Consider the following 13,877-nt stretch of genomic DNA (forward strand, 5'->3'; position numbering starts at 1 on the left):
AGGGGACTGTTCCTGCTGAATTGTGCTTAGTACAGGGAATACCTATGCTGCCATAGTTTTATGGGATCTCTCTGTACAGACTATGAGCAAACTTAGGGGACTGTTCCTGCTGAATTGTGCTTAGTACAGGGAATACCTATGCTGCCATAGTTTTATGGGATCTCTCTGTACAGACTATGAGCAAACTTAGGGGACTGTTCCTGCTGAATTGTGCTTAGTACAGGGAATACCTATGCTGCCATAGTTTTATGGGATCTCTCTGTACAGACTATGAGCAAACTTAGGGGACTGTTCCTGCTGAATTGTGCTTAGTACAGGGAATACCTATGCTGCCATAGTTTTATGGGATCTCTCTGTACAGACTATGAGCAAACTTAGGGGACTGTTCCTGCTGAATTGTGCTTAGTACAAGGGAATACCTATGCTGCCATAGTTTTATGGGATCTCTCTGTACAGACTATGAGCAAACTTAGGGGACTGTTCCTGCTGAATTGTGCTTAGTACAAGGAATACCTATGTACCATAGTTTTATGGGATCTCTCTGTACAGACTATGAGCAAACTTAGGGACTGTTCCTGCTGAATTGTGCTTAGTACAGGGAATACCTATGCTGCCATAGTTTTATGGGATCTCTCTGTACAGACTATGAGCAAACTTAGGGACTGTTCCTGCTGAATTGTGCTTAGTACAGGGAATACCTATGCTGCCATAGTTTTATGGGATCTCTCTGTACAGACTATGAGCAGGGGAATAAATAAAGTGATGGAATTATTGGATGCTAATATTTCTACTTGTCCATAACTTGCTTTCCATACCTGGTGCAGGTGGGTGTCCCTTGTGAGTAAAAACTACGAGATTGAGAGAGCAATTGTGCAAATGGAGAATGAAATCAATCAGATAAAAGAGAGGAGTGGGGAGAACAAAGAAAATATTGAAGATTATTAAGACTGACCCCCAAGCACCATAAATTCCAGGGTAACCCCCGTGTAGATTCTGCTGCAGAGACTATTCCCGGGGACAGGAGCCATGTTGTCTATTCTACTCTATTAAACTCACCAGACATCATGTCTCTCTACATGCAGGATTTGTGCAAAAGGCAGTTATTTTGTTACATTTTGTTTGTACTGGAATCAGTTATTTGAGTGAGCTCTAATACATCTTCTAGGCAAAAGGAGCCCCCCTATAAGATATATTGGATCTAACTGTCAGTAAATATCTGACACCCAACTGCTGCATGAAGACAGAATGAAGAGAAACAGATGCTGAGAGAGGAATAGTGAAGATAAACTTGATTATTTCAGAAATGGTACAGATTATTTAATTGGTTGTATTTAGAAAGTTTCTTCAGTTATATCAAATTTTCATTTTTGCAACAGTTCCCCTTTAATTAGGAGCATAAGATTTAAAGGTATGACTATTGGTGGTTTCAGGGGAGGTTATTTCTCCAGTGAGAAGCAGCTGAGGGTTCTGTATAGACTAGAACTGGAGGTTAAACTATGCTGAACCCGCCCATGACTGGCAGGCGCCTAGGTGAGAATAAAGGAAAATAAAGCAAGTTCTAATAGAGAGTTTATTATACAGACTGGTATCAGAGAGACGCAGGGCAAGTGCTGTAGGGTTCAAGGCTTACGAGTCCTGAGCCTCTGCTTTTCTTTCTGAAATCATTCGGTGTTTCTGCTTCATCAGACATTTCCGAGCGTTGCCATAAGCACCGAGATCACCATCTGTAAATACAGAATAAGTTTTACTGTCGTTATCATTTAGTGACTGTGTAATTGTACAGATAGTACACAGTAGATAACAGATTAGTACTACTATAGTTTATATAAACAAGCTGCTGTGTAGCCATGGGGGCAGCCATTCAAGCACAGGATACACAGTAGATAACAGATAAGTACTACTATAGTTTATATAAACAAGCTGCTGTGTAGCCATGGGGGCAGCCATTCAAGCACAGGATACACAGTAGATAACAGATAAGTACTACTATAGTTTATATAAACAAGCTGCTGTGTAGCCATGGGGGCAGCCATTCAAGCACAGGATACACAGTAGATAACAGATAAGTACTACTATAGTTTATATAAACAAGCTGCTGTGTAGCCATGGGGGCAGCCATTCAAGCACAGGATACACAGTAGATAACAGATAAGTACTACTATAGTTTATATAAACAAGCTGCTGTGTAGCCATGGGGGCAGCCATTCAAGCTCAGGATACACAGTAGATAACAGATTAGTACTACTATAGTTTATATAAACAAGCTGCTGTGTAGCCATGGGGGCAGCCATTCAAGCACAGGATACACAGTAGATAACAGATAAGTACTACTATAGTTTATATAAACAAGCTGCTGTGTAGCCATGGGGGCAGCCATTCAAGCACAGGATACACAGTAGATAACAGATAAGTACTACTATAGTTTATATAAACAAGCTGCTGTGTAGCCATGGGGGCAGCCATTCAAGCACAGGATACACAGTAGATAACAGATAAGTACTACTATAGTTTATATAAACAAGCTGCTGTGTAGCCATGGGGGCAGCCATTCAAGCTCAGGATACACAGTAGATAACAGATAAGTACTACTATAGTTTATATAAACAAGCTGCTGTGTAGCCATGGGGGCAGCCATTCAAGCACAGGATACACAGTAGATAACAGATAAGTACTACTATAGTTTATATAAACAAGCTGCTGTGTAGCCATGGGGGCAGCCATTCAAGCTCAGGATACACAGTAGATAACAGATTAGTACTACTATAGTTTATATAAACAAGCTGCTGTGTAGCCATGGGGGCAGCCATTCAAGCACAGGATACACAGTAGATAACAGATAAGTACTACTATAGTTTATATAAACAAGCTGCTGTGTAGCCATGGGGGCAGCCATTCAAGCACAGGATACACAGTAGATAACAGATAAGTACTACTATAGTTTATATAAACAAGCTGCTGTGTAGCCATGGGGGCAGCCATTCAAGCACAGGATACACAGTAGATAACAGATAAGTACTACTATAGTTTATATAAACAAGCTGCTGTGTAGCCATGGGGGCAGCCATTCAAGCACAGGATACACAGTAGATAACAGATAAGTACTACTATAGTTTATATAAACAAGCTGCTGTGTAGCCATGGGGGCAGCCATTCAAGCACAGGATACACAGTAGATAACAGATAAGTACTACTATAGTTTATATAAACAAGCTGCTGTGTAGCCATGGGGGCAGCCATTTAAGCACAGGATACACAGTAGATAACAGATAAGTACTATTTCATTACTTTAGGATAATTTAAATGTTTTGGTGTTACTGTTCCTTTAAAGGCCAAGTCAACTCAAATGGCCGTGGCACCTGTCAGTAAATGTGAGTTGGTTTGAGTCTATAGGAGCAGACGGGCACTCACATCTAGACTGGTAGCCCTTGGCAGCTTCAGTGAACTGGGCGACCTCCTTGGCACAATTCTGTATGTAGCTGTGACCCTCTCTCTGCTGACACGCTCTCATTCTCTCCTGCAGGACCTTCACAATCTCCTGATCCACTTTGCTGCAAAGACAAAAAGAATGTAGTAGCCTTCCATCATTTTTACTGGCCTCATGGGGCTCGTCTCCCTGCTGTCCAACCTCTAGGGTTCCTGAAACACTTAACTCCTTTTCTAACTTCCCCTTTAATGACCAAGTGTGTAATGTGCCCAGCCCCCACCCTGCAGTGAAATAAAGGGGAAATACTCACTAATCCCTTTTCCACTGCATTTCAGCTTCATAATAGCAGAGATAGTCTCCGACTTCACACTCCGTCAGGTAGGGGACGCGGCGATATTCCCGGTGATAATAATTATACTTGTTCTTTAACCGCTGCCTCTCGACCCAGTCTGAAATAGAACAACATTAAATGTGTATAATCAGCCAATGCCGAGATGAAGGGACAGGGGGAGGTAAGAAAGGGCTTTCAGTGAACTTTGAGTAAGTTATAGAACGGCTAATTCGAAGCAACTTTTCCATTGGTCTTCGTTTTTTCTTTTTAATAGTTTTTGAGTGAGTTCTTTTGACTCCTTGCAGCTTTCAAATGGGGGTCACTGACCCCATCTAAAAAACAAATGCTCTGTAAGGCTACAAATGTATTGTTATTGCTACTTTTATTTATTCCTCATCTTTCTATTCAGGCCTCTCCTATTCATATTCCAGTCTCTTATTCAAATCAATGCATGGTTACTAGGGGAATTTGGACCCTAGCAACCGGATGGCTGAAACTGCAAACTGGAGAGCTGCTGAATAAAAAACTAAATAAGTAAAAAAAAAACAGAAATAATAACCAGGATGAACCAATTGAGAATATCAGTGTCGACGTCATACAGAGAGTAAAGTTAAAGGCGAGTGATTGGACAGAGCAGCAGCCAGTGAGTGAACGAGGAAGTGACTGGGAAGGAGAGAATCACTAGGTGTAACAAGACTGTACGAGCGCCGCCTGCTGGTGACTCCGGGTAAAGACACAAGTGTGAGAGCCGAGCCTGCCCGTACCGTGGAACAGCGTGACCGGAGCATCCACCGCATAGTTAAAGAGCTTCCCGACGATAACGGCCGGGTTGGGGAGCGCGGTCTGTTTGTCCGCAGCCGGGGTCCGGTTAGGGGGCTCAGGGTACGCGTCCTTCTTCCAGTCGTCCGGCATCTCTCAGGTCACAGATCCAAAATGGCGGCACCTCCGGAACTCAGTAACGGCCTTACACCCGCCTCTTCCGGCCGCGTGGTCATGTGACCCGTATGTCAACAGTTCTCCTAATCCAATGAGCAGGTGTGAGGCTGAGGCGGCTTCTCCCCAGTGACTGACTGTGGCTTCTCTCTCCTCACACATCTCTGTATCTCTGAGCTGCCGGCCTCGCTCACTGTATTCCTGGTGTCCCGCCGACCCCGCACTTACCCGACCTCACAACATTTTGGATAAAGATACTGAGCGGTTTTTCACCACAGCCATTTGTGTGGCCACGCCCCCGAATTCCCAATTTACAACATTTGTCAGGTTATCAGAGTCTGAAGACATTTCTGTGCTTTTTATGTTCTATTACAGTTTTACTAATGAACGAGAATTGTCCTTTTATCTGTGACTCACAGTTTCCCCAAGAGACCGGATTATCTTAAATGGTGACAATTGTTTCTTTGCTTATCTTTAATGGGTTGTTCCCCTTTAAATTAACTCTTAGTGGGATGTACAGAGGGATATTCTGAGACAATTTGCTATTGGTCTTCATTTTTTATTATTTGTGGTTTTTGAGTTATTTAGCTTTTTATTCTGCAGCTCTCCAAGTTTGTAGTTTCAGCCTCCTGGTTGCTAGGGCCCAAATTCCCCTAGTAACCACACACTGATATGAATAGGAGACTGGAATATGAATAGGAGAGGCCTGAATAGAGGCAATTGCCCCTAATCTTTTACTCGTCCACAGGAGAATCTTCTTCTCCATTAATCTTCATTCTTCACATCATGTTTGCGCAGTTGGAGTAAATTTCTGGTCCTGAACAACTGGGCATGCACCGAAACGCACAACATTTTCGTGACTTTCGGCGCATGCGTAATGGATCGGAAGCGGTAATTTACATGCGTTGAAACGCCCGAAAAATACTGAAGATGGGGGGAGGGTTTTTTTTTTTAATTACAGGTTGAATTCTCCTTTAAATTATTACAATTGTTTCTTTGCTGATCTTAAATTGTTAGATACTTTTGTAACAATTTAAGATCAGCAAAGAATCAATTCCAAGTGCACCTGCTACGTATTCTGGACTCTGCCAAAAGCCGATTAAGTTAGAAACGTTTTCTGACTGTTCAGTGCAGGAGATAAAAGAGAAAGTCGGGACATTTCAGTAACAATCCTGGGACTGCGGGTTGAGCCGTGAAACTCATGACTGTCCTGCAAACAAGGGACACTAGGAAGGTACAGTATGAGTTAAGAGAGGCAGAAAAAACACTGACCCTGATAATTGAACAGTAATTTTGGCTCTTCTGGTGGAAAGAGCAAATAGTGGCCAAGGACTCAGAAACAGCTCCTCACTGGACTGAATGGGAAACTGATGCCACTTTTGTGCCACTTTTGTGCCCAGAATGAGCTGTCGTTTATATAGGGCCCCCCCCCCTGGGTATAATTGTGTAACTTGTAAATCAGTGGCCCAAGGAAATGCAATTCTGAGAAACAGGGAGTTTGGCTTCTGGTTTGTGATTCTCAGAGAAACCTTCCTCCTCCGTTGTTTCTCATACAGACACATCAATGTTCCCTGTAGGGACAGGACACGCGTGTTCAGACATGACATTGGCCTGACACAGTTATGAGTCTCACAATTGGGGTTCAGTTCAGGGCTGTAATCACATTACAAGTGTAGCCTTTGTGGCCCCAGGGTCCAAAGTTATGGCTGCCATGTGCCATTATACTGACCTGCCAGTGCTAGCGGGGTGCTCTGTCATTGAAGAGCGGAACTCATTCAACCAGGGTAGGACACAGTGCATCGCTGCACCCCAAAACTTTGCTCCCTAAGCATTTGCCTCTTCTACCTCCCCCAGGGCCAGATTTAAATAGTGGGCGCCCCTATACCCACTGCCGTTCGTCACCCCTGTCCCCTCCTTTTATTCATGCAACTTTTCATCATCAATGGGGATTGGCGCATAGTAAATTTAAAAAATGTTCGTAACTCCAGCGCATCCCCAGTGTTTTTGAACCAATGTGGGTGTAGTTGGGCAACATGCCGCCTGTATTCCCTCACTTGCTAAACACCATCCAACCCCTTCTTATACCTATCTAATGTATCAGTCTGTACCCCTGATTCACTTCCCAGCTCTCCCTGTAACACCCCTTTCCCTCCTCTAATCTCATTGGCTCCCTCCTGTCTGCTGGGAGGAGCTACTGGTGAATAAAGCATCCGACCCTTCCTTGTACCTATCTAATGTATCAGCCTGTACCCCTGATTCACTTCCCAGCTCTCCCTGTAACACCCCTTTCCCTCCTCTAATCTCATTGGCTCCCTCCTGTCTGCTGGGAGGAGCTACTGGTGAATAAAGCATCCGACCCTTCCTTGTACCTATCTAATGTATCAGCCTGTACCACTGATTCAGGGAGACAATTCCACATCTTCAACTCTCACTGTAACAAACCCCTTCCCAATATTTAGCTGGAACCTCTTTTCTTCTAATCGGAATGGGTGACCTTGTGTCAGCTGGAAAGACCTACTGGTAAATAAATCATTAGAGAGATTATTATATGACCCCCTTATATATTTATACATAGTTATCATATCACCCCTTAAGCGCCTCTTCTCCAGTGGGAACATCCCCAATTTGGCCAGTCTTTCCTCATAGCTAAGATTTCCCCTTTACCAGCTTAGTTGCCCTTCTCTGTCCCCTCTCTAATACAATAATGTCCTGTTTGAGTGATGGAGACCAAAACTGTAGGGCATATTCTAGATGGGGCCTTACCAGTGCTCTATACAGTGGGACCCCCTCCTCCCGTGACTCTCTGCCCCATTTAATACAAGTCAAGACCTTATTTGCCCTTGATGCTGCTGACTGGCATTACTTGCTACAGACAAGTTTATTATCTACAAGGACTCCAAGCTCCGTCTCCATTATGGATTTGCCTAGTGCAGTCCCATTAAGGGTATAAGTGGATATTGTTACATCCCAGGTGCAGGACTTTACATTTATCAACATTGAATCTCATTTGCCACTTAGCTGCCCAGATTGCCAGTTAGTCAAGATCCTGTTGCAAGTGCCACATCCTGGATGGAATTAATTGGGCTGATAGTTTTGTGTCATCTGCAAACACTGATACATTACTTTCAATACCCTCCCCTAAGTCAAGGGCCTGGGCCTAGGGCTGCAAACAGGGGCGATTCTTGCTATAATGCCGCCTGAGGCGGCCTTCTTTCCCCGCCCCTCCCCACAGCACTAACCTTTATAGCGCCGGAGAGGGCAGGGGCGGTCCGCGACGCTTAGTGCAGAGAGCGCTATAGCGCTCTCTGCACTAGAAGAGCCGAATTTCCGGTTTGAAAACCGGAAATTCGGCTCTTAGTTACCAGGAGCTGCATTTTTGCCGCCCCTGGCAACCAGGGGGGCGCTGCCGCCTGAGGCGAGTGTCTCAACTCGCCTCATTGGTGGAGCGCCCCTGGCTGCAAATATTAGTTTTCAGTTTTCTAGTGAGGGGCATTGGTACCCACGACTCCCAGTGCTCCGGGGCTTGTGCTGGTGTGGGGGAGAGCAGGCGCTAGGACTGGGTAACTTGGAGGGACCCACCATTGAGATCTTTGAGTGGCCCTACTGATACCACAAAGCAGCCCTGCTCCGGACAGGACACTATTTTGTTTTTTGATTTGTGAAGCTTCTTTGTCCATTGATGAAGATGATCAGTGTTACCAGGGCTCAGGAATTATGGGGCCCATATTACTAATCTCCCCCAAGGGTGGGCCCAACTTATTATCAAACCTTGAGCCCTGAGTGTCAGGGTGTTGCACCAATAGGCCAGTAGGTGGCAGCAGATGACTGATATAACCGTTTCCCTTAAATAAAACTCTATGCTGATTTCTACCTTGGTGTATAATTATAATAATACTCAGTGCATTTCTCTATGTTACATTAATCTAATTAGATTTGCCTGTTTTAATGAGAACCTTCTCCCAATATCTGAAAAACCTGCTGTGCACCCGTACAGAAATAGACTGCTGCAATCCAATCAAAAATGAGCTTTGAGTTTGTAGGCTTGGAAAATGGATGGGCAACCAGAAATGGCAAATCAAAATTAGTTGAACAACATCTAGGGGGCTACTACTTAACTAAATTATAGACTTGTGTATGTAGTCACTGCAGTTACAAAAAGACACATCACAAAATACATGTTCTCATTCCCATGGTTTAGAACTCCCGGGCTGTTCTCTTTCCCATGGTTCTGTATTCCTGGGCTGTTCTCTTTCCCATGGTTCAGTATTCCCAGGCTGTTCTCTTTCCCGTGGTTCAGTATTCCCGGGTTCTTCTCTTTCCCATTGTTCTGTATTCCTGGGCTGTTCTCTTTCACATGGTTCAGTACTCCCGGGCTGTTTTCTTTTCCATGGTTCAGTATTCCTAGGCTGTTCTCTTTCCCATGGTTCAGTATTCCCAGGCTGTTCTCTTTTCCATGGTTCAATGGTTCAATACTCCCGAGCTGTTCTCTTTCCCAATGTTCAGTATTCCTGGGCTGTTCTCTTTCCCATGGTTCAGTATTCCTGGGCTATTCTCTTTCCCATGGTTTAATATTCTCAGGCTGTTCCTATGGTTCGTTTTTCCCAGGCTGCTCTCTTTCCCATGGTTCAGTATTCCCAGGCTGTTCTCTTTCCCATGGTTCAGTATTCACGGGTTCTTCTCTTTCCCATGGTTCTGTATTCCTGGGCTGTTCTCTTTCCCATGGTTCTGTATTCCTGGGCTGTTATCTTTCACATGGTTCGGTATTCCCGGGCTGTTTTCTTTCCCGTGGTTCAATGGTTCAATACTCCCAAGCTGTTCTCTTTCACATGGTTCAGTATTCCCAGGCTGTTCTCTTTCCCTTGGTTCAATGGTTCAATACTCCCGAGCTGTTTGCTTTCCCATAGTTCAGTATTCCTGGGCTGTTCTCTTTCCCATGGTTCAGTATTCCCGGGCTGTTCTCTTTCCCATAGTTCAGTATTCCTGGGCTGTTCTCTTTCCCATAGTTCAGTATTCCTGGGCTGTTCTCTTTCCCATAGTTCAGTATTCCCGGGCTGTTCTCTTTTCCATGGTTCAGTATTCCCGGGCTGTTCTCTTTTCCATGGTTCAGTATTCCTGGGCTGTTCTCTTTCCCATGGTTCAGTATTCCTGGGCTGTTCTCTTTTCCATGGTTCAGTATTCCCGGGCTGTTCTCTTTTCCATGGTTCAGTATTCCTGGGCTGTTCTCTTTCCCATGGTTCAGTATTCCTGGGCTGTTCTCTTTCCCATGGTTCAGTATTCCCGGGCTGTTCTCTTTTCCATAGTTCAGTATTCCTGGGCTGTTCTCTTTCCCATAGTTCAGTATACCTGGGCTGTTCTCTTTCCCATGGTTCTGCAAGTTATTAAAGGGCTGACCAGGGCTTTTCCAGTTACTGATCTGTATAGTGAATCGAGTCCGACACAATCTTATTTTTTGCTTCCTATAGAGATCAGTGCAAATGTTTCTACTCCCAACTGACCCATTTCTACATCTGCAAAATGATAACTCCCATGTTCTGCCTGCCCCGAGGCTGCAGGGAGTTGAAGGTGTGTGAATATTGCAGTCTGATCATTTCTCTTCCAGCAGATGTAATATAATAATATTTTACATATTCATTACCCTGTTGGAATGAGCAGATGCACTGCTGGTTCTCCCTACTTATCTTCCCGGTGTCTGTGTAAATCTGGGAGTTAATGGAGCAGAGTAATGGAATCACAGCGGCCGCTCTACTCTCAAGCTGGAGCTCTTGCTAAAATGCTTGGGACATGGGGGTTGGGGGAGATGCGGTCCCCCCCCATTCATCAGCCTTGAGCATCACATGTGCGCTTATGTCCAATCACCTTTGTGTTTGTATAGAGTTAATTAGAGTCACTATAAGGGGTAAGTGTATAGTTAAGGCATGGGATGTGCAGAAATAGGATCTTCTACTGCATTTCCTTTCATTATCCCGACTGCGCTAATGATTCCATCTGACTGCTAATTGCTTGATTGGATCATTTACCTGCCGATCATTTACCTGCCGTTAGAATACTGCAGCCGAAGAATAAACTTTACAATTTAATTGTAAATCTGTAGTAGAACTGTAGTTCAGCTCTTGATCAATGGAGAATGACTGACGCTACAATGTACAGTGTAGAGCAGTGGAGTGAGACTGTTACAATGTACAGTAACGTAGTGTAGTTGATGCAACAATGTACAGCAGTGGAGTGTGACTGATGCTACAATGTACAGCAGTAGAGTACGGCTATGCACATTATACATTGGAGTGCAGCTGTTGATGTGACAATGGTGTACAGCAGTGGAGTGTGACTGATACTACAATGTACAGCAGTAGAGTAAGGCTGTAGATATTACAGTGTAAGGAATTGGAGTGTGACTGTTGATGTGACAATGTGCAGCAGTGTAATGGGACTGACGCTACAATGTACAGCAGTAGAGTAAGGCTGTAGATATTAAAGTGTAAGGAATTGGAGTGTGACTGTTGATGTGACAATGTGCAGCAGTGTAATGTGACTGACGCTACAATGTACAGCAGTAGAGTAAGGCTGTTGCTATTAAGTGCAGTGCTTTGGAGTGTGATTTGATGTTACAGTGTACAGCAGAGTACAGATATTTCAGAGTAGAGCATTGGAGTGTGGATGTTCATGTGCAGCAGTGCAGTGTGACTGACGCTACAATATACAACAGTAGAGTAATGCTGTAGATATTACAGTGCAGGGCTTTGGAGTGTGGCTGTTGATGTGATGATGTAAAGCAGTGGACTAAGGCTGTGGATATTACAGAATAGAAGAATGGAGAGTAGATGTTGATGTTACAATGTAGAGCTGTGAAGTGTGACTGACGCTACAATGTAAAGCAGTGGAGTAAGGCTGTGGATATTACAGAGTAGAAGAATGGAGAGTAGATGTTGATGTTACAATGTAGAGCAGTGGCTGTTCCTATTGCAGTGTACATGAATAGACAAGTGGAGTGTTGCTAGTGGACGCTACAATGTACAGCAGCGGAGCGTGGCACTTGTTCCCATTAAGACATGAGTCTAATTTTCATGCCCTCTGATCCTGACGGCTATTGGTACATCTAAAACATGGAGCCAAAGTGGCCTGATAGTGTCTCCCACCGCGCATTGATCCCCATCTCCACCCGCCGCTTTCCATCACCATAGCAACACAGCATGGCGTGACCTTGGCTCTGTTCTGTTCATAAACATGCTGGCTGGGGTTTTTGCTGGCTGGATGCATTTAAAGGCACAGAGACGGCAGCAGAAACCACACGAGTAAATGGGGGGGGTTAATCCAATTAAAATGTGAACAGGGGGATGGTGGGTTATAAGTGACACATGGAGATTTTGCACCTCCTCACCTCCAGCCTCATCACATTAATAACGAGGTCACGTTCGTTTTAATCAATAGATAAACATTCAGGAGAAAAAGGGCAAATGTATCAGCAGGAAGGTGCAACAAATACACACACTGGTTACACGGTGCAAGTCTACTCTGATGATTTGCACCGAAGTTTGCACATTCCACGTCCACTGAAAGAGCACAAGGCATTAAATACACAACTAATTGCACCTTCTTGCACCACTGGCCTTTTCTTTTTGCCCTACGCTGCCCGTACCAGGAGGGAGCTCTCAGTGTGGGTGTTCATGTAGGTGCTGATTAACGAATAAAGGGATAGTTCACCTTTAAATTATAACTATTAGTATATTATAGAATGGCTGATTCTAAGCAACTTTTCAATTGGTCTTCATTATTTATTTTTTATTGTTTTGTTAATTCTTGGCTTCTTGGATTCTTGACTTATTCCAGCTTCCAAATGAAGGTCGCCGACCCCATCTTAAAAACAAATGATCTATAAAGCTACATTTTTATTGTTATCGCTGCTTTTTATCGTTCAAAATTTTATTTCGGCCTCTACTATTCATATTCCAGTCTCTTATTCAAATCAGTTACATGGTTGCTAGGGGAATGTGGATCCTAGCAAACAAACTGATGACATTGCAGACTGGAGAGCCGCTGAATAAAAAGCGAAATAACTCAAAAACCACAAATAGGCTTGATAGACTTCTGTGTATGACATCATCATGAATTATTATTCATTAGTATTAGTATTAAGAGACCCCCAGTCACATGGTATAGCAGACACTCCCCCCAGGCCACAGATAAAAGGAAGATATTCTCTGGGGGAGAATAAAAAGAACAAGAGCAATTTAAGTTTAAAAACAATTTATTCTGATTCTTGCTGTTTTTTTTTAATTCTTGTTATTTTACAGTATTTCCAAAAAAAGTCAGGTGAAAGTACAAAAAAAGTCAGTTGGACACAATCAGGGTTTTGTTTCAGTTTTTTCTTCTTTTCTTAGAAATCACACGTTGCAGTAGTACAGGGGCACGTGGCTGACTCAAGCGAAGAGGAACACACAGGGGGCACGCACACACCAAACTACACTCGCTACACGTCAGGTCCGTGTCTACATGTCTTAGCATCACCAATGAAAGGCTGGGCCACCACGACAGCTTTGTAATACTGTTACTTTTGGGTAGAGGGGAAGAGTATTGCTATGGGACAACCATGACCTCACAACCAAGCCCTAAAGTGTTACAAGAGAGGGAACGATGGATGCACAATAAAATGGCCGCCTGTTTCATTATCCCCTTACTGACCGAAGTCCTACAATGCACATGTGAAGACCTGTAGAAGGATAATTTGAGACTACAATGCACATGTGAAGTCCTGTAGAAGGATAATTTGAGACTACAATGCACATGTGAAGTCCTGTAGAAGGTGCATTTGAGACTACAGTGCTCATGTGGTCATGTAGGAGGTGCATTTGATACTACAGAGCATATGTGAAAACCTGTAGGAGGAAAATCAGACACTACAATGCTCATGTAAAGTCCGGTAGAAAGGGCATCTGAGACTACAATGCTCATGTGAAGACCCGTTCAAGATACATTTGAAACTATTATGTTCATGTGAAGGCCTGTAGAAAGTACATTTGAGACTACAATGCACATGTTAAGTCCAGTAGAAGTTACACGATGAGACTAATGCTAATTTGAAGGCCTGTAGGAGGTGCATCTGAGGCTACAATGCTCCTGTGAAGACTGATAGGAGGTGCATTTAAGACTACAATGCTCATGTGAAGTCCTGTAGAAGGAGCATTTAAGACTACA

General features: G+C 43.8%; 1 protein-coding gene across 1 annotated transcript; it reads right to left on the minus strand.

Annotated features, from left to right (window-relative positions):
* Positions 1–1,552: 1,552 nt before the first annotated feature.
* ndufb10.S (NADH:ubiquinone oxidoreductase subunit B10 S homeolog) lies at positions 1,553–4,679 on the minus strand. The gene is given in 4 exon segments (NM_001092380.1): positions 1,553–1,724; positions 3,409–3,548; positions 3,735–3,873; positions 4,520–4,679. Coding segments are annotated over 4 exon segments (525 nt in total). The 5' UTR covers positions 4,668–4,679; the 3' UTR covers positions 1,553–1,626.
* Positions 4,680–13,877: the final 9,198 nt, after the last annotated feature.

This window comes from Xenopus laevis, chromosome 6S (assembly GCF_017654675.1).
Source record: "Xenopus laevis strain J_2021 chromosome 6S, Xenopus_laevis_v10.1, whole genome shotgun sequence".
NCBI lineage: Eukaryota > Metazoa > Chordata > Amphibia > Anura > Pipidae > Xenopus > Xenopus laevis.